Source organism: Alnus glutinosa, chromosome 3 (genome assembly GCF_958979055.1).
Source record: "Alnus glutinosa chromosome 3, dhAlnGlut1.1, whole genome shotgun sequence".
In the NCBI taxonomy this organism is placed as follows: Eukaryota; Viridiplantae; Streptophyta; class Magnoliopsida; order Fagales; family Betulaceae; genus Alnus; species Alnus glutinosa.
The window spans coordinates 789255-807931 of NC_084888.1; the positions used below are offsets into that span (position 1 = coordinate 789255).

Here is an 18677-nt window from a genome sequence, read left to right on the forward strand (position 1 = left end):
TTTGTTAAAATTGTCACATCCTCATTGTGGAATAAAAATGTTGCATCAAGCATTACTAAAAAAGAAAAAAAAAATTAAGGGTTAAATGCCATTGCCAAGTGATAAAAGCGTGGACATCACATTTTTCTCCCATTTTGCTTATATGCACTCCAATCAACCCTTGATATTTTTTTTTAAAAATAAATAAAAAATAAAAATGACGAATTGGTAGTGTCAAATCGAAAAAGAGAAATACAAGTGTGATTTATAGTATTTCTCTAATGGAAAATACTTAGGGAGGATGAATCTAGTACTGAGGTTGGTTCCATGAAATTAAAAAGTCTTTATGTTAAATTCATGTAGTAACTACTCTTAAAATATTAATTTAAATGATTAAGTTTATAATTGTCTATGAGTTTAAGCTTTCAAAATAAATGGTAATTTAACATAACATCATATATAATATATAACAGATAAACTTGAACCTTGTTTCCTTAATTTATCTTTCATTTTAATTAAATATTTTACGTATTGGCCACCTTTACTCACACGTGATAAATAGTATTAAACTATTAATTTAAATGATTAAGTTCAACTATTTTGACTTCTCACCCTTGGAATAATTATATCAGCTCACAAACAGTTTGTTACAAATAGAAAAACTCCCTGAAAAACTCAGCTAACAACACAATTACAGAGTCATAGAAATATAGAAATGTTTGATAATCTCGTACTACAAGTTACCCTCCTGGACAAACATCATTCATCTCTAAGAGGGAAACAACTCAACCAAATAGATTTACTTAAGACATCGAACTTGTCGATCTCCACACGCTTGGATTTCATGCAATCTAGTTTTCGATACGCCTGCCTCTGATGGCCCTTGCCCTCTTCCACCTCTCGATATTTCTCATTCTCGCAAAGATCTTCCGAATCTGATAAAGTTTGTGGGACTGTTGGGCGATAACATTTGCAGTAGAGGGGCTTTGGCTCAGAACTATCTCATACCCATCACGGAAGGAGTCCATGCCTTCAGTTAGAAGTTGCCAGAACAAGCCTCCACCAGCTGCCCCTCCTCTTTTAGCTGATGCATATATCTTGTAGTACACGGTATTAAACAGCAGGTCTCTCTGGTTGGTGCTGAAACCAGGATCTTTCCATGATTTCCCAAATTCCGTTAGAAGTATTGGTTTCCGAAGAATGTACTGTGCATCTTGGATGTGGGCGTTGAGCCATTTGTTCAAGAAAGAAAGCTGGTATTGTTCATTTGTGCTGGATAACCTGCCCATATAACAAAGTCACGAAGTTAATTCCTAAGATTTTTTTGGTAAGTGATGATTTTAACATAAACCTCTGCTTTAAACAGATTAAAACTAAACTATTTCAAATAGTAGCTACCATTGATCAGGATATGAGTGAGCTGTTGCAAAATCGATGCCAGGGATCCGGTTATTTGCAATGAAATCCGTTCCTATTTCGATACCAGGATTGAGTCCCTTCCTCTGAGGCGTCGACTGCCCATAAAATCCTTCTAAACCAGCTTCCAGCAAGTGATTTCTATCTATGGATTTGACATGGGAAGCCATTTCCATTATCCAAGCCTATCATACAAGCACCAAAGGATCAAGTTTAGCGCGAATACCGAGCAACAACAGTAAAAACCATGCTTGATAAAGACACATTTAAGACAATGTCATTAAAATCATTAAAAGCACATAGAATCCCAGATGGAAAGGAGGTTGAGTGGGTGGTGATTTAGATACCCCTTAATGGCCAAGTGAATGCATATGCAGGGCACACTGAAGAAAAAATTAATGCTAACTGAACTTCAATGGATTTGGTTGACAATAGATTAAACTTCAAAGAAAGGAGAGTGAGTAAAAAAAAATTTGGAGTAAGAAATATTTAATGTAAAAGCTTAAAGCTATTTAAGCAAGGAAAGACATAAAAGTAGACGGTGTTAGAATATTAATTTAAATGACTAAGTTTACTATTTTTTATCAGCCTAAGTGTTTATAAGTGGTGATTTAAAGCCTGTTTATGATTGTGTAAATGAGCTTAAAAATTACTTTTAGTATATGGAAAGCTATGCAAAGCAAAATGGGTCTGGTTGGAAAAAGATTCAAAAAATTTACTTCTTTAACTTCTTTCTCTAAAAATGGCTAAAATGTATTTTTGGAAAAAAAAAAAAAAAAAAAAAAAGCTTGAAGCATTTTTGGAAAAAACTTGAAAATGAAGCTTTTCTCAAAAAGCTCTTTTTTTTTTTTTTATATAAAAGCTATATCCCAACACAATCCCAAACATACTCTTAATATGATATTAGAGTAAAGGTTCTAAGTTTAAACTTTATTTTCGTTATTGACCAAATTTCAATTAAATATTTCACTTATTGATGGAGAATTTGAGCCCACACGTAAAAATGGGTGTTAGAATGTTAATTTAAATGATTAACAGAGGAAATGTTAGTCTAACCTGAATGGTCCTCCCTGAAGGATCTGATGTGCATCTAGGCTCATTCATAAGCTCCCAGGCCATGATTGTTGGATCATCTTTGTAATGAATTCCAGTAAAGCTGTTATACCTGTTGAGAACAGTCTGTGGAAAGGTAGAGGAAAATTAGTCTATGAAACAAAATGGAAGAATATATGTGTTCATTTCCATACCCGTATATGATTCTTGTAGTAACCCTTAACAACAGGATTCCTGAAGAAATCATCATCGGATGTCAAGTACTGCCCCTGGCTTCTAGCCCAGTTCACATACTGCTTTTTCCCTCCAAAGCTGTCGTAATTGTTTGCCAAGCTCAGTGTGAGCTTGATCCCATACCTCCTGGCCTCGGCTATAACAAAATCCAAGCCCTTCAAACCACCAAAAAGAGGACCAGAAAAACCAAGATCATCAACATCCTGAAGTTTAAAGATTTAAAGAAAGGAGAAAACGGCAAAGAATAAGTGTGAAAGAGACCTTAAACATTTGCTCATTGTAGGAGCCAGGAGAGTACTGTAGGGGTCTGTAACCACCGTCACTGAATGCCCAAGTTCTTCCCACAGTGAGGCCATGTGTTGAGGCTTCATGAAAGGCAGCTGAAACTTTGGATCTCTGAGATGGGTCAGAAGCCAAATACATCAACCAGTAGGCATTGAACCCATTTGCATAATAAAGGTTTCCATTCAACAGAAAATTCGCTCCTCTGGTTCTGATGAAACCGTCTCCTACTGCTTCAACATGAATGTGAAAGCACTGTTGGTAGATCAAAATGGCCAAAATGAGGGCAAAAGCCAGATGCTTCATCTTTCTTTCTCACTCTCTGTGACTGTGGATGAAGGAATCCTAGCTAGTGTCTATTAGCAGAGCTTATAGAAGAAGGATGCGGCTGTTTAAGCAGTTGTCTTAGCCTGGATATGAAAGTGTCTTCTTACAACTGCAGACTATGGGAAAAAAACAAAAACATCAGTAACTGTCAAGGTAGAAAAACCGACAAAGACACTTCTGTGAGGTGAAACTGATCCTCGAAAATGGAACTATTTCTGTGTCTTCTACCCTCAATCTTGAGTAACTAGCACAAATTTTTCACCTAGTATAATGGGGGACATGTACAATCTTGAACATATTAGTCGTTTTGGGCACGGTATCACTCTGTTTTGCTCGAGAGGAAAGATGGTGTTAGAATATCTGGTATTTTTTTAAAAAAAAAGTACATGTATCCCGTCAAACTACAACTTCCTTTTAAAATTATTAATTGTGTCGATATCCCTTAAACTACTGTAACAATGTCAATGTCCCATTGTCCCTCTCGTAAGCCACAGTTGTCTCCCCGCCTGCCTTTTCACCTAAAAAAAATGATCACCAAGCCAAAACATCTCGAGCAATTGAATCGATACTTGGAGAAGGTTGTGGCAACTGGCAAGTCATCTTCGTCTCACCTTGGCCTTGCAATTGTGGGACCTAATATTTTATGCAAATAAAGTGCTCTTCTACAGTTGCAACCGACAATGGTCTTGGGTGCATCGATTACTCAAGATAAGTTTCAAGGTCAAAAAAGCTCATTGTTTTACGGCCGTTGGATTCCAGTGACCTTTCCTTTCTTTCTTTTTTTTTCTTTTTTGTTTTTTTGTCTCTCTTTAGGTCTTGGACCAATAACAAACCTGCCAAAAAGCAAAAGGAAAAAAAAAGAAGATAAAGGTAAGGGCCGCCTCCATGCATAATTTTGAGGCTCATATAATTTGCTGTTTGGATTGTTAAGAGAGTCCCTATAGAATCTCTATCAATTTGAACCTTATGACTTCCTTTTTGTTTTTCCACATCCCTGGGTACGAAAGCTTGTATTGAACTCATTTATTGTATAGAGAAGAAACAAAAAATGTGCATGTTCTCTGGTCTCTGCATTCTCAATCTCTGCAATCGTTTGTAAGCTTCCCCAATGTAAAGACCAAAGAAATTGTATTCGAAACAGTGACCACTTTTCATTGCTTTTTTTCTATTTTTGGTGATTTCTATTGCTTTGATGTCTCTATCTAATCTACCACGCGGCAGAACTTGGAGGGTTTGATAGCTAAACCCATGTGAGGAGCAGCATCTGATGCCCTCTTTATGGTTCCACCAATGCTGTCTCTTTTTTCTGGGCTTGGGTTCCACAGATCTCGTAGGCCATTGCAATCTATGATCTTTCACCTGTTTTTGGCTTTTACTGCTCTACTGAGCGGCCGTGTGGGAGTATCTTATAGCTTCAACATTCATGCTTCTTTTTTGGAGTTTTCCAAAGATGCATATTAGTTTTTAGAGAGATGTCATTCTGTAATTCAAATGGAGATTCTTAAATGAAGGAAAAAATAGACAAAAACAAAGGAATTAATAACTTTTGGCAAGTAATCAACTCAAAGAATTAAGAAAAGAAAGCATTTACTCTCCCCTCATTCTCTTACCATTGTCATCCTTTGGTTAGCTCTTCACTCTCCTCAAACATTAAAAGATAAGAACACCTGAATTCAATGGCCTTAAGAATACACCACGTTGAAGGTAGTTAATTAGGAACGAAAAAAAAAACCCCTCAAGAATACCTCTCTCTCTCTCTCTCTCTCTCTCAAACTTCACTCTGTAACTGACATTAATTAGTGAGCTGCGGATCCAACTCTCTTCCGACATGTGACATGAGATGTATGGCCGTTCATTGAAAATGACACGATCAGATCACATGAACAGAAAACGAATGGCTGATAAATGTAATTAAATAAGCAAAGCCTCAAATGGTGTCGTCTTCACTCTGTAAGACCGGCCCATGAACCCTACGAAAGCCTGCTGGCAAATCAGCTACCAAATATCGGCTTCAAGTCTTGAGTTGCTAACAAGAGACATTGACAGACAGATCTATTGGGCCCTTATATTCAGAATCTGTATGCAGATTATTGTAGACTTAATTACTATAATGAAAAAGCGTTAATGTGCTTTTAGGGCTGTTTTTTGTTTTTATTTTGAAAATGTGTTCTCACGTGATATAAAAAAAAAAAAAATTGTGTTTGTGTTTTTAGGGATGTTTTGTATTTTGAGTTGTTTCCTAATGTAATTATCTCGAGAACAGAAAACAAAAACTTTAATAACCATGACCTACAACATGGAAGGCTTCTATACTGAGATATCATGGTACACTCAAGTCAATGATTCGACCATCTTCACTTACATTCCATTGTGGATAGAAGACAATAAGGAGGAGGCTAGTCATAGCGCTCGAATTTGGCCTCCATAGCCATAGTACTTCAACAGCCCTTCATCTTGCCGCCAATTCTCCTTCACTTTCACTTCAACCTGTTCAGACATGGTTGTCTTAAATAAGGTGAATAATTTCCTAACAGAAACAACAACCAGAAAGGTTTCTTGAAAATAATGCTACACCCAAATCACCAATAGTAGCATACAACTAAATGTTATGGTGGTTGCACCTCAAGAAAGACCTTCTTCTGTAAGAAGTCTTCGATGTCAAGCCGGGCAGCTGTTGCAAGTAGTTTCAGAGCCTTCCCTTCCTGTAGTTATTGAGACAAAGAATCAGATAATCATATCAAATGCTTTGTGTGCACGTTTCTGTGTATATTGCAAAATTAATCCTTAGACGAGTAAAGTTCATAATGCACCAAAATCAAGTTTAAAGTTTAACAAAAATTAAAGCTCTTCTATTTATATATACTTTATATCTGTAGCAAGCAGTGTTAGTATTTCAAACATTTAAAATGTTTGTTGACCATTGCTAATGCTACAATACATTCACAACATTTTTGCCACCTTGTGTGTTAAACACAGTCAAATTGATGGTGAAAGCCTTAAACCAAAATCTCCAGTATAAATAAGATCTCTACCAGAACTCCATTCCTCATATAGAAATGGAAAAACAAATTCTTTAAAGGGTCATCCATTGATAGAAGAGATGAAAAACACGACATTGTTATTTTGCCTCCAAAATGCTAATGCCTCCCATTGCTATACTACTCATCACCCTCCCTTCTGATCTACTTAGAGTCCATTTGGTTTAAAGGTTTCAAAACGCGCAGCTTGAAAAAATAGCGATTTCAAAACGTAGTTAATGAAAACTAATTTTTAAAAATGCAATTAGCCTTTGGTAAATTTGTGGTTCAGCATCATGCGTTTTTTTAAAACGCACCCCCTTACTTAAAAATGTGGATTTTTCTACGTTTTCAAACCACCATATTTTTTAAATGCACTCCCAAACGGGATACTCTTAGTGATTTTGTTTAAAAATGCACATTTAGCCTACGAAATCGTAGGGCCAAACGGACTCTTACTATATTAGCAAAGGCCCCATTCCATCCAACCATTATATCAGATACATCTCTGGCTCAAATAGCACCTCCCTTTTAAGAAAATGTGGTTTGAAGTCAAGGTCTCAGGACCTACTGGGTGCATGTCACTGACCATAAAAGGAAAAAAAAAAAAAAAATCAACCAGTACATCCCACAATCAATTATACTCACTTTCCCAATGAGGATGATCTTCTGCGAATTCTGTTCAACAACAATTTCTACTTGTATAAAATCTTTTGCAGTTGGCCTCGCTTTATAGCTCACTACATTCACCTGTAAGATCCCCAAATTAAAAGCACCACAAAAAGAAAAAAGCATTTGCCAAAATTAACTTAAAAAGAGAAAAACTGAGGAACTGAAATCAATTGATTTTTTTTGGTTTGTTTTTTTTTTTTTGGTATTGAGGAATAGTATGCCTCACAAGCCAATCATGATGTTTCCAATAATATACCTGACATGCATAAGGAACTTCATTACGGTATTGCATAAAGATCTTTTCTCTAACAATTTCAGATATGAAGAATCTTTCTGGGTGCTCACTAACAATATCCTGAGAATTCAAATGCAACAAGGTAAGTGATCATATACGAGAAGCAATTAACTTTAAAATATGAAAGCATCACTAAAATTGCAGGACCTCATTTAAAGATGAAAGAAGGTGACAATTAGCACCAAAAAAAAAAAAATCACTTTTGGTAAATGGGCTGGAGATCATAAAATGTTACTCGGTGAAATAGGCCTGGAGATGCCTATCCTACAACCAAACCAAGTCCCTTCTTAGTTGCTACGATGATTTTACATTTCCTATTGAATTTAAATATTCCAATCATCATGCCAGCTCAATATGGTACATATCCCATTAATGATTACATCAGTAACAACAAGAAAGAGTACGCCATAGGCATCTTGCCTCAAATATCATGTTATATTGGTATGTGCACCAAGTCTCATCACGGAAGATCATAGAATCAAGTCCTCAAGGCTTTTCACCTGTGTTAGATGAGAGTACACTCAAGCAGCAACTGGTGTGGGTTCATGTGTAGCATATCAGCCATGGCTAAGCACAAATTCAAAGTTGGGAAAGCCAAATGGACCATTCAGTTGCATGGTGAAAAGCATTATTATATCAAAGTGAGTTTCCAACTAGTAGAACGTAATTTTAGTTCAATGCTAGGATGTTAGAATAATTAGGAATAAAGTACATTGCACCAACACTCAGAGGTCATCTTATGTCAATAACTCGAGGTTACATTACATTGCTCTCCATATATTTCAAGCTTTATACTTTTAATCAATTGACTCGATGATAAACCAACATAGAGTAAATCTTTTAGCCAATAGCAATATCTTCATACTCATGAGATTTCATGTCATCAACGCAACACGTACCATTTCCGAATTCAGTTGAATCCCATTTTAGCTTTTGAATCATATATATTCACTCTTTTCTTATATTGAGCTCTTATTAAGTGACTATTAGCTTTGGGTCCGCAATCCCGATCATAATTTTCTACTCCCAGGGAGAAAGGTTCTTCCCTTTTTGGCCAATTGTGAGCAAGAAGGGATTTGAACCTCCAACACCGTGGTTCGTAGCCATGTGCTCTAATCCTTTAAGTCACAGGCCCCACCATGTCTCCACTGGATCTGTTCTTGGGAGTACCCTAAAGTAAAGAACCTTTTGTCTTCAGCAAATACAACATGAATATATAAAAACAGCGCCTAATAGTATGAATTCACAAAAAGAGCTAGACAATGAATTTTTGATCCAGCCATAGAAGAGAAGTCAAGTTGCTGTAAAGCTTTTCTTGTGTGGAACTCACGTACAACATTGGATTGAGCCAAGTCTTATACGAATTTGAAAGTCGATTTATTAAGACTATAGGTTTAGAATAGCTTTTAATTTGGTTCATTAATTTATGAGTTATAGACATTTTTATGCGTATGAATAGATCTAGAATTTCATAAAATACCTGTGCATAACTTTTTTTGGCTAAATTTCATAATTATGTTTGGTCTATAAGTTCTAATAGTATCAAGAGACTTTTATTGGGTTTTCCTAGGAATTTGTTTACTAGTTACATTAGGAGTCATAGTCCTAGTAGGTTAAGTAAGAGTCAATAAGTCTATGTAAACATATTTCATTGTATCCACAATTTAGACGTAGTTAATGAAACTATAAGTGATTTGTGTTATTGAAGGCATGCATGGCTAGAGTATTCTTCCTTTCTCTCTTCTTCTTTGGCACATTGTTATCATTCACATCACTATTGAGACGGCTCCTAAAACAACTTCTCTTTCCATCCCTCTTTACAGTCCCAAATCAAGTACCTTTCCTTAAAAATTAAACTGTAACCCCCAAATACTTTCTCTACCAAATAACCTATCGAACCAGCCTTGAATTCCAAAATACAGCTGCCATCCAGAATTTTCCAGCAATGTGTTTGCTTTAAGAAACAGTGCTTTACCCGTTTTCCCCATCTTGAAACCCTAACCCTTTGTTTATCATATTCCAGTAACAGCAAAGCAATGTCTCCTCACAAAATCAAACCAAAAACTTGACAGAGACATTCATTATCTGTGCTTAATTTGTGCAGTTCATGCCCAATAGATGGAATTAGACTATATTAATATATTAAAACAATGATAAGACCATAATATACCATCACAGCTCATAAATGTTCATTTTTAAAAGAAAAGGACCCCTGGAAAAAATTGAATTTCTACATGCCTTTGGATAATAAGGTGGTCCAACAGGAAGTTTTGATAGTATCCAGTCCTTGATATCTTCCACTCCATGACCATATTTTGCACTCACAGGTATAACCTCATCTACATCTGTAAATTTCTCATACCACTGCAAGGAACATGAAATTTAAGCTAGGATAAAAACTTACTTATTCTCAAATAATGAATGCAATTATACAGGACAAAGAAAATATCAACTGAGTTCCGACCTCCAGTTTCTTTGCAATTTCACCCGGTTTAATCATGTCTTTCTTATTCAAAACCAGCAAAGTGGGTGGTTTATCTTTGAGGTTTCCTACACCTTCTTCTAACACTTCATCAATCTAGAAAAAGGAAAATGAATTAAAGAAACAACACAAACTTTGAAAAAGAATTCTGCAAACAAAGAAGCATACTTTTTGGGGCACTTTACATGCATCAACAAGGACAAGTACACAGTCTGCATTGACGGCAGCGCTTCGAACATTCCTCATCATCATAGAGTCCAACTTGTGCATTTTCTTCTCAATAACACCAGGTGTGTCATAAAGCACCATCTGCAACCAAACCCTTAGTTCAGATGTCTGAGAGCCAGAAAGAAATGCAGCCCTAAAGAGTCAGGAAGTTATCTAAGTTGACTAGATGTAATGTGTCATATACTCCTTTTGCAGGGATCTAGAGCAGTACTTATGACAATATATATAAGTTGACTAGATGTAATTTTCCTGTCAACGAGACATTGGAATTCCCTTATAAATAAACATTGTTTTACAGGTCAAAGTTTTCTGAAGCCTTATTGTTATTCTGTATATGCTATATTCTTTCTTCATTCATTCTATATTATCGCAGTCAGTACAACTATTTTCTTAACATGAATTATAGGAAAGCCAATAAAAATCATTCACTAAGACAATTTGAAGTCAGAATGTCTATCAGCAAAAAGCTTTACCTACTACCAATAACCCTGTATTAGCTTCAAAAAGTCCCGTAGGACATTAAATTTGCACAAGCAACTATCAACAAATACTCAAGAAAGTTGGATTAATCTTTTTTGCATAATTTATGAGGAAATGAAGTCGAATGGTAACCAACCAATCATATTCCTATTAGTAAATATGAACACGCTCATCTTATGACTAAGATAACAACAATCCGAAAACAGAATCAAGATTGAGTTTCACTCTTATTCTAAACAGGCATCTGTATATGTCCTAAATATAAGGTCATCCAATCAGATTGTAATAGGAAACTAAACAAAGAAAAAAAAAAAATCGGTGCAAGAGAGTGATGCTTGAAGGATTTGAGACAAACAGAGAATGAGGAACATCTCACAAAACAGATCCAAAGCAGAAACACTGCCAGAGTAATCAACAGAATGAACGGCCCAAACGCCTGAAACTTAATATGAGCCATTTTATCTCAGTTACTTTAAGCCACAAAAGGACTTCTGCTTTAAGTTTTAACTGGTAACTAAAATCAACAGCAAGAGAATTAGATATTAATAAAAAAAAACAACAAAAAGAAAAAACCAAACCTGATACTGTGGGCCAGAACATATACCAAGAATTCGGTGCCTCGTAGTTTGAGGTTTATCTGTAACTATTGAAAGTTTTTGGCCTATCATCTGGTTTGAAAGTGTACTCTTTCCGACATTTGGCTTGCCAAGTACAGCCACATAACCTACATTTGATTCATTAAAATTCAGAACCACATAACCTACATTTGATTCATTAAAATTCAGAACCACAACGGAAAAATATGCCGTGAAGCTTCTCAAGAAAATAGAAAGAACTCAAAGCATGAACCACGAGCAAAAAGATGGGAAACGGACTCCACATTGAAAAAAATGTAGGATATGCATTTTTTTTCGACAGACTGAATCAAATTTTGATCTTCATAAACACTGGCCATTAGAGAAGGAAGACAGTTCCCGCAGGCCTGTTCTCTAAAGCTGGTTATTTGATTGATACACTAATTCTTTAGAGGATATAGTCATTAAAAACACTAGCTTTGAACATATTCATCCACCTGAACTACACCTGATAAGTCACAAGAATGCAAAGTGCGAAAAGCATGATTTCTCTAAGAAAATGGACTGAAGGTCGCAGTATCGGGTTTTCGGCATTGCTTCCAGGTAAAGGCATTCTTTTCAAAATTAAAGAGAATTCAGATGTTAGCTTGTTTGACATTCAAAGGGCTTATTGAAAGTTATAGAACTAATCTGAAGAAGTTCATGTAAATAATTATTAACCACTATTCTTTAAAAGGAACACATCATGCCGATTATACAGATGCAAAAGTTTACAATTTTCAAGCTATCACATTTCTTAATTCTTTATCCGAAATTCTGGGTACCCAAAATCACAAAAAGTAACAAACAAACTAAAACACAGTATAATAGAAAGCAGAGGCTAACCGCTACGATGGTTGGGGTCTGAGGTATAGTCAAGCTCCTCCATCTCATAGTCGTCGAGCAAGGCCATGTTCCTGTCAGGCTTCACACTCAGAGACAAGAACGAAGACTCGTCCTCCGAATACGATGTCGTCTCTGCATCCTCTTCAGAATCATACTGTTCCTCTGACAAGATAAGGCTTCGGTTGTTGTTCCTGTTCCTGGAAGTGCTACGGGTTTGGAAGTGGAAACGGGATTGCCGGAATCGGTTTCTAGTGAAATGGGGCAACGGAATTTTGGTGCTGAATGGGGCGGTGAGGAATTTATCGATGTGGGAGTAATGGGTAAGGACCAGTTTATCTCCGGGAAGCATTGGATAGGTGTGTAGAGCTAGCTCCATTTTTGGAGCTCTGCAGTTACTGTTGGCACTTTGCGTCTTTCGGCTCCTTTCACTAATCTTCACAACCGGTTCACAAAAACGTCATCGTTTAGGAATTGTGAAAAAGTGATATATATATATATATATATATATATATATATATATATATATATATATAAATTGCGTTTGGAAAACTATTTTATTTCAATTAAACTCAAAATAGACTTGATGAGTAATGTTATTTAGAATACTACTATACGATGGTCATATAATTGAAATAATGTAACAATAAAAATTAACTTTTGGATCAACTAAGGCTTAAAAAAAATAATAATAATAATAATTAATTGTTGATTTTTTATGTTACATCATTTTAGTTGTATAGCAATCTATTAAATTGTAATTTTTTTTTCTTCACTTAAGAAGAAAATAGCGCAACCCCGAAAATATTTTTTTTGTTTGCTGTTTTCAAAACACCAACAAAACGACCAATGTTTTCCCACAATGACGAATGCATTTTAAAGAATAATTCTATACACACGTTGATATGGTATTGTCAATCCACTCTTCGATAAACCCTTATTAAAAGAAAAAAAAAAAATCAATGATATATTAACAATGTCACGTCAGATAGTGGTGAGATATTAGTGTGATATAAAATATTACTTATTTTTAAAATTCAAAAAACTATACATTTATGCCTCTAGTGCCACCCTTTTGCAATATCCTCCCAATAGTTTAATTTTTGCGATGTTCTTCTCAATTTATCATTAGAATTGCAATGTTCCCTTCTGCCCTCAAAATGACAAAAATATTAGCTCTTGTTTTTTTATTTTTTTCAGAATTTTTCGTTTTTTTTTTTCTTCTAAGTGTTTGCTTTTTTTCAAAAGAAATTATCATATGCAGGATATTTGTAAATCCTTTAATAAATTTATCATATTTGTGATTGGATGTTGTTATAAAAGTATTGACGAATATCGTTATATAATATGCGTGAAGGCCCTGTTATGTTATGTTATGTTGTTATGTTATTATTAATCGTCCCATCGAGGAAATGAGAATTTGGAAACTCTTTCCCTATAATTGGTGTGGAGCCCTTGAAATGGCTATTTTATCAAACAATTGGCATGCATGACATTTTAGGCACTTCCAACCTTCGGAATCATGGCCCCTGGCTTCACCGACTCGACTCTATGTTATTTGTTACGTCTCCCCTCGATTTCCTAATCAAATGGGGATTTGAAATAAACATCATCTTCCCAGGCAAGCTTCAAAGACAATCAGCAATGATTTTGCAAATCCTTTAATAAAATCAAGCACAAAAACAAAAACATGGGCAAAATCTTAGGCAGAACAGGAAAATTCACATAAACAGGCTTAACATCCTCCACAATCACTATCAGCCGAAATGCTTACAGAAATCCAAAAACCTCATCAATTTTTAGAGTTGAAAAATTATTTTCTACTTGGTGTTTCAGCAACCAAAAGGCGGCCATGGAAAACATCTTAAAAGTAAATATGTCTAGGGCGAATAAGGCAGAATGCAACACAAAATTGGCATATCAGCTCACTTGAGTTTGTATGGAAACAAATCAAACATTGGAATGGAACCATTCTCCCACGTGCCGGACTTCGAAATAATCCTCAGGTTGCCAGAGTTATAAATGAACACATTCAAATCTACCAGGAGATTTATCCATCTCCCTTCTATGCACTGCTTCAGCAAAAATGATGATTAAAATTGACTGACCCCTGCTGAAAATCATGATTATAATAACCAGACTTATCTATTTCACGATCTATCAGCTTCCATATTGGTAGCAAAGGGCACAAAGTGAAATTATTTTGGTGGAACTATCAACTATACAGCCTCTTGAGTGCAGATAAATCAACTGACAAAAGCAAGAGACTGTATCCAGTATCCACGAAGTGTAGGGACCTTTTATTCTTATCTTCCATGACAAGGCATCATGGTTGCTACTTGATTGGCCACCCATTAATTGGCTGCATCATCACCTTCAGGATTCTGAAAATGGTCGGTGGAAGATGATCCTCTTCCTGTTGGAAGGTAGGACCATGCTAAGGCTGCAGTGCCAAGCGTGATCGCAGCAGCAATTGAACCCCAAACCCACCTTTGCCTTCTTTGCTTCATTTGCCTTTCATGCCGTGCCACCTCTACAAAAACAGAAAACTGCCACAGTTAGAGGAGCAAATAATGGATAACACATGTAACAGGGCCTATATGAAAGTTGGAAGCACTTGTGCAAGCATCAAATACAACAGGTTTCCATGTGCATATTCTAGTTTGAGCGTGTATATATGCACATAAGCATACACGTGTGGATTTGTGCACAAGAGAACACTTTATCATCTTGTTCTGGTTGTATACAAATGATTATGCAGGCTTAAGGTTGGTAATAAAATAAACGAGAATGATAGATAATATAAGGCATCAAAATCTGACCTAAAGCATCTTGGTTCCTTTGATACATTTCCCGATTCACGACCTCATAAAAATGGAGTCTGTCAAACAATCGAGCAATTTCAAAGTTCTTTGACTCGATCTCAGCTTCCATCTCCATCTCCATCTCAGCCCTTGCAACACCCCTCCCAATAGATTCAGATACAAACCTAGCAACATGTACCTGTTGACACAGTTCTTCTGGAGGATCACAATCCAGCTGCTCACCCTCTGTTATAACAGTGGGATCAGCAGGGAGTGTCAATCCCACAGCAGATAACTGTTGCCTTAGCCTCTGCCACTGGCTTCGCATGTTATTCAGGGCTTCTTCTGCTTGCTTCCGCTTCTCTATCTCCATCAATACATTCAATCTCATTTCACCCAATTCAGCTTCAACATCTCGAAGAGAAGGCTGTGGCCCACCATCGGAGGATAATTCTGTAGGAAGAGAATCAATTAAGATGCCAATACTGCTATATACTTACTACTGTCTTTGCATATTTACAAAAGTGAATTAAAGACATAGAACCCCAAGGGATAGCTCAATCGGCTGAGGACCACGCCTCATGAAGCGGATGGAGGTCACTAAGTTTGAATCTCCCATTTCTTCTCCTCTTGGAGCAAATAATTTATTAATAAATAAATGCTCAACTTTTACCATTCCAGCAATTATATTTTAGGGGAAAATACACTTTCCACCCCAAACTACCACCCGTTTGGTGCTAATTCCATGTACTAAACTCTCTCAAACAACCAACAAAACTAAAGACACAGAATCTTGCAGTCAAGCTCCTCAGCAAGAATTTGAATACCCAACACAATGGGAAATACTGGAATGTCCCTAGCAACAATGATAATGAATGCTGATTCTAACATATACTGAGACATTTACCAAACAACTGCTCCAGCACTGTATTTTTCATGTATATACAACATTGAAGACACATACGCAAAACTAAAAAAAAAAAAATGAAAAGAAAATAAAAAAGAACAGAAATTATATTTGAGCTCCTCAGCTCATACCATTTCTAAATTTGAGCCGCCAAACCTATCTTTGGCAGAACTTGACCGTTCACATCCACAAAGTGATGGGCCTTCCCTCTCATGTTGGTGATTCTGTTTAGAAAATCCAACTTTTTTAAGACACCATCTAATGCATTGTCTTTGAAATAAAATGTTATGGATTGCAAAATTACCCTCCTTAACTTAAACTCAACCTTTCAAGTAGAGTAAAAGTTAAGTTAGGAAAGTTAATAAAATTGTGTCTATTGACTTTTCAAAGAGGACAATGTTTTGGACATCCCAAAATGAATAGAAGGCCAACAATACAGGATTGAGGGAATAAGTATATAAATAAATAATTGATAAGACTACCACAAGTATATAATAAATGAAAAATAGACAAGAAAAGACCGATTACCTTCCCAAGCATCAAAAAACTCCCCCATTGGTGTGGTAAGCTTCATAGAACGTTCTGCCCCAGAATTATCCTCTCCATCTGTGTTGCTTGTAACACTAAGTGAGTCCTGTGGATCAAAGAAATTTTCAGACTCACCATCTCTTTCAACCTTCAACTCATCATCTTCCCTAACCGCACCATTACTTGTACTGCTGCTCCCAAGTTCCCCATTACAGCACCCAAGTTTGCTGTTACAGCTTCCAACTTCACAGGCATGGCCACCATTCACATGCTCCTCCTCATTAGTACCAGGAATGGTGAAAGTAACAGAGACATTATCAGTTGAATGGATAACCTCCATTTCCGCATTCTCGATATTCCCATTGACCTTTTCGTCAGTCTTTCGGTGAGAGGACACATCATCCTCAGAAAAGCTTTTCCCAAGGCGTGGCCCACGGCGTTTGTGGTTGATGATGTATGGGGAAGGTGTGAATGAAGTGGGTGAATCTGGAAGCGGGGTTGCCTTAGGAGTGGCATAGAGTGCTGGTGTTATCTGAGGGCGTTTAACTCTCCTTTCTGTGGCTGGCAAACTACTTCTCCGATCCAGCTTTGAATTAGGAACAGGTATTGAATTAGGAGGCTTTGAATTGGGAAGAGACTTGTCGACGGATTTCGAGGATCCAGGTTCTATCAACCTATCGAAAGCTATAGCACTAAATGTTGGCATGGTTCTGCATCATCAAACAGTCAAATAAGATTAAATGAAGATTTATTTTAATTAGGGAAGAAAAACTAACGGCTAATTACTGAGAAAATAATAATAATAAATAAATAAGAAAGAAAATATAATTTGTGAATCATTTATTTGCTTCAAAAAATTCTTTAATTTCCAACGTCACCGGAGCCATTAATTGTAAACAGTGGTTTAGTAAAGAGTTTTGTTGCACTCAGGATTTTCTTTGATCAGTCGCCAGAAATGGGAAAATCAAAGATGGGAGATTTGTAATAAGACATTTTTGCCTCTCAAATACCAAACAGGATTATAGTACACAGGATATCAGCAACGCATATACTGATGGACTAAATCTAGAAAATCTTATACAATTTGAACGCCAAAGCCTATAGCCAATAAAAGATATACACATAACATTATTAGCTTAAGATTGAAAAAAAAAAAAAAAATACTCACACCAGATTGAATCTCGAAGAATCCGACAATTCCTTGTGGTTGACAAGTATAAGCCATAGGGTAAAACTAAAACCTCAGTATAACTTAGCCTAATACACTTAATTATTCCTGCTATTCCAACACGAAGAGGATTAAAAACAAACTAATTTACTGGTATTTTAATCACTCAGCCAATCACATAATTCAAACAGAAGGCAAGCTATAGAAAACTAGATATAGGTAATAGGATCATACCCAGCATATTTCAGAACAAAAAATCAACACGAGATTGTGCCACTGGATGAAGCAACAAGGTGAGTTTGAAACCCTAAGCCCAAAATTCTCAATACCAAACCTTCAAAATCCATAACCAGTACACACAGACACACATGTTTTATAAATTACGGCAAAACCAAAAACTCATCCCGAAATTGAGTCTCAAAAGAGACCTAAACGCTCCGTTTGGCAGCTGAGAAAAGGTCAGAAAACAAAAAACGAAACCTCCACGCAAGTCAGCCCAGCCCAAGTACAGCTATCCCTCCCAGCTGTACGGACAACTAAAACAACAGCAACACAAGCCGTAACATTCATAATTCTAATCCACTGTTCCATGATTCCCCATCCCTCGCTTCAACTCTCCTCGCCGTCAAACAGAACCCAAAAAAAAAAAATTCAAAGAAAAAACACCGAAAAAACAGATCTCAAATTCTTTTAAAAAAAGATGGAAGAATCCGTGGAAACAGAAAAAAGTACCTTGGAAATGGAAGGAAATGGTACGTAAGGAAAAGCCTCAAGCGCGCGCGAGAGAAAGCGAACGAAGAAGAAGTAGAGCTGAGGAGGAGGAAGGCGAGAGGCCGGTGAGTGGAGGCGGCATATCTTATATCTGGCTTGGCTGCCCTCTTCCACGCGACTCTTTCTTTCTTCACCTTCACAAAAAAGAAGCCCTTCTTTTTTATTTCTTCTTGTGTTTTGGGTATTTTATCGCAACGACCGCCTCTCCCTCACGCACAATGACCGTTCCGCAAATATTTGAAACAGAAAAACTTTTTGATTTTTTCTTCTTCTTTTTTTGATTTTTTGATTTTTTTTGATTTTTGGTTATTGTTTTAGAAGCTTCGCCCACGCTTTTTCAAGTGCTTTGTCAAATGTCATTGTGTGTGCTTGAAAAGTCTAGAATAGCCTACGAGTAATTGGGAAGACCTTCTGGTTGAGATGAAGGACGATATCGACTTTTCAGATTACGCGCTCGTTAATGCGGCACCGTTTTTTTGAAAGTTGCCTTGTCAAACAAACAAAGATGATGTGTTTGGTGAGGTCACTTAAAGCGGCGGTCTCCTTGGGGTGCGCGAAGAGTATGCATGAGTTTACC

The 18677-nt window shown here is 36.5% G+C and overlaps 3 protein-coding genes across 7 annotated transcripts; all 3 read right to left on the reverse strand.

Moving 5' to 3' along the window:
* Positions 1-564: 564 nt before the first annotated feature.
* Positions 565-3402, reverse strand: LOC133864132 (mannan endo-1,4-beta-mannosidase 7). The gene is made up of 5 exons (XM_062300362.1): positions 2944-3402; positions 2643-2837; positions 2452-2574; positions 1378-1580; positions 565-1260 (listed from the first exon to the last, which is right to left on the reverse strand). Exons 1-5 carry the CDS (start codon positions 3268-3270, stop codon positions 831-833), a joined length of 1278 nt encoding a protein of 425 aa, XP_062156346.1. The 5' UTR covers positions 3271-3402; the 3' UTR covers positions 565-830.
* Positions 3389-12381, reverse strand: LOC133864133 (GTPase ERA-like, chloroplastic). 4 transcript variants are annotated; one of them, XM_062300365.1, is made up of 10 exons: positions 11926-12381; positions 11044-11189; positions 9926-10066; positions 9740-9853; positions 9514-9639; positions 7237-7335; positions 6957-7058; positions 5913-5993; positions 5654-5778; positions 3389-3407 (listed from the first exon to the last, which is right to left on the reverse strand). In XM_062300365.1, exons 1-9 carry the CDS (start codon positions 12299-12301, stop codon positions 5692-5694), a joined length of 1272 nt encoding a protein of 423 aa, XP_062156349.1. In that variant the 5' UTR covers positions 12302-12381; the 3' UTR covers positions 3389-3407; positions 5654-5691. The 4 variants fall into 4 exon arrangements, with proteins under 4 accessions (XP_062156349.1, XP_062156350.1, XP_062156348.1 ...); XM_062300366.1 differs by lacking the exon at positions 3389-3407 and adding an exon at positions 4300-5271; XM_062300364.1 differs by lacking the exon at positions 3389-3407 and adding an exon at positions 4300-5367.
* Positions 12382-13624: 1243 nt separating this feature from the next.
* LOC133863677 (uncharacterized) lies at positions 13625-18306 on the reverse strand. 2 transcript variants are annotated; one of them, XM_062299719.1, is made up of 4 exons: positions 18062-18306; positions 16162-16871; positions 14745-15179; positions 13625-14455 (listed from the first exon to the last, which is right to left on the reverse strand). In XM_062299719.1, the coding sequence occupies exons 2-4, from the start codon at positions 16865-16867 to the stop codon at positions 14277-14279; spliced, it is 1320 nt and encodes a 439-aa protein (XP_062155703.1). In that variant the 5' UTR covers positions 16868-16871; positions 18062-18306; the 3' UTR covers positions 13625-14276. The 2 variants fall into 2 exon arrangements, with proteins under 2 accessions (XP_062155703.1, XP_062155704.1); XM_062299720.1 differs by lacking the exon at positions 18062-18306 and adding an exon at positions 17330-17425.
* Between the last annotated feature and the right edge of the window lie 371 nt (positions 18307-18677).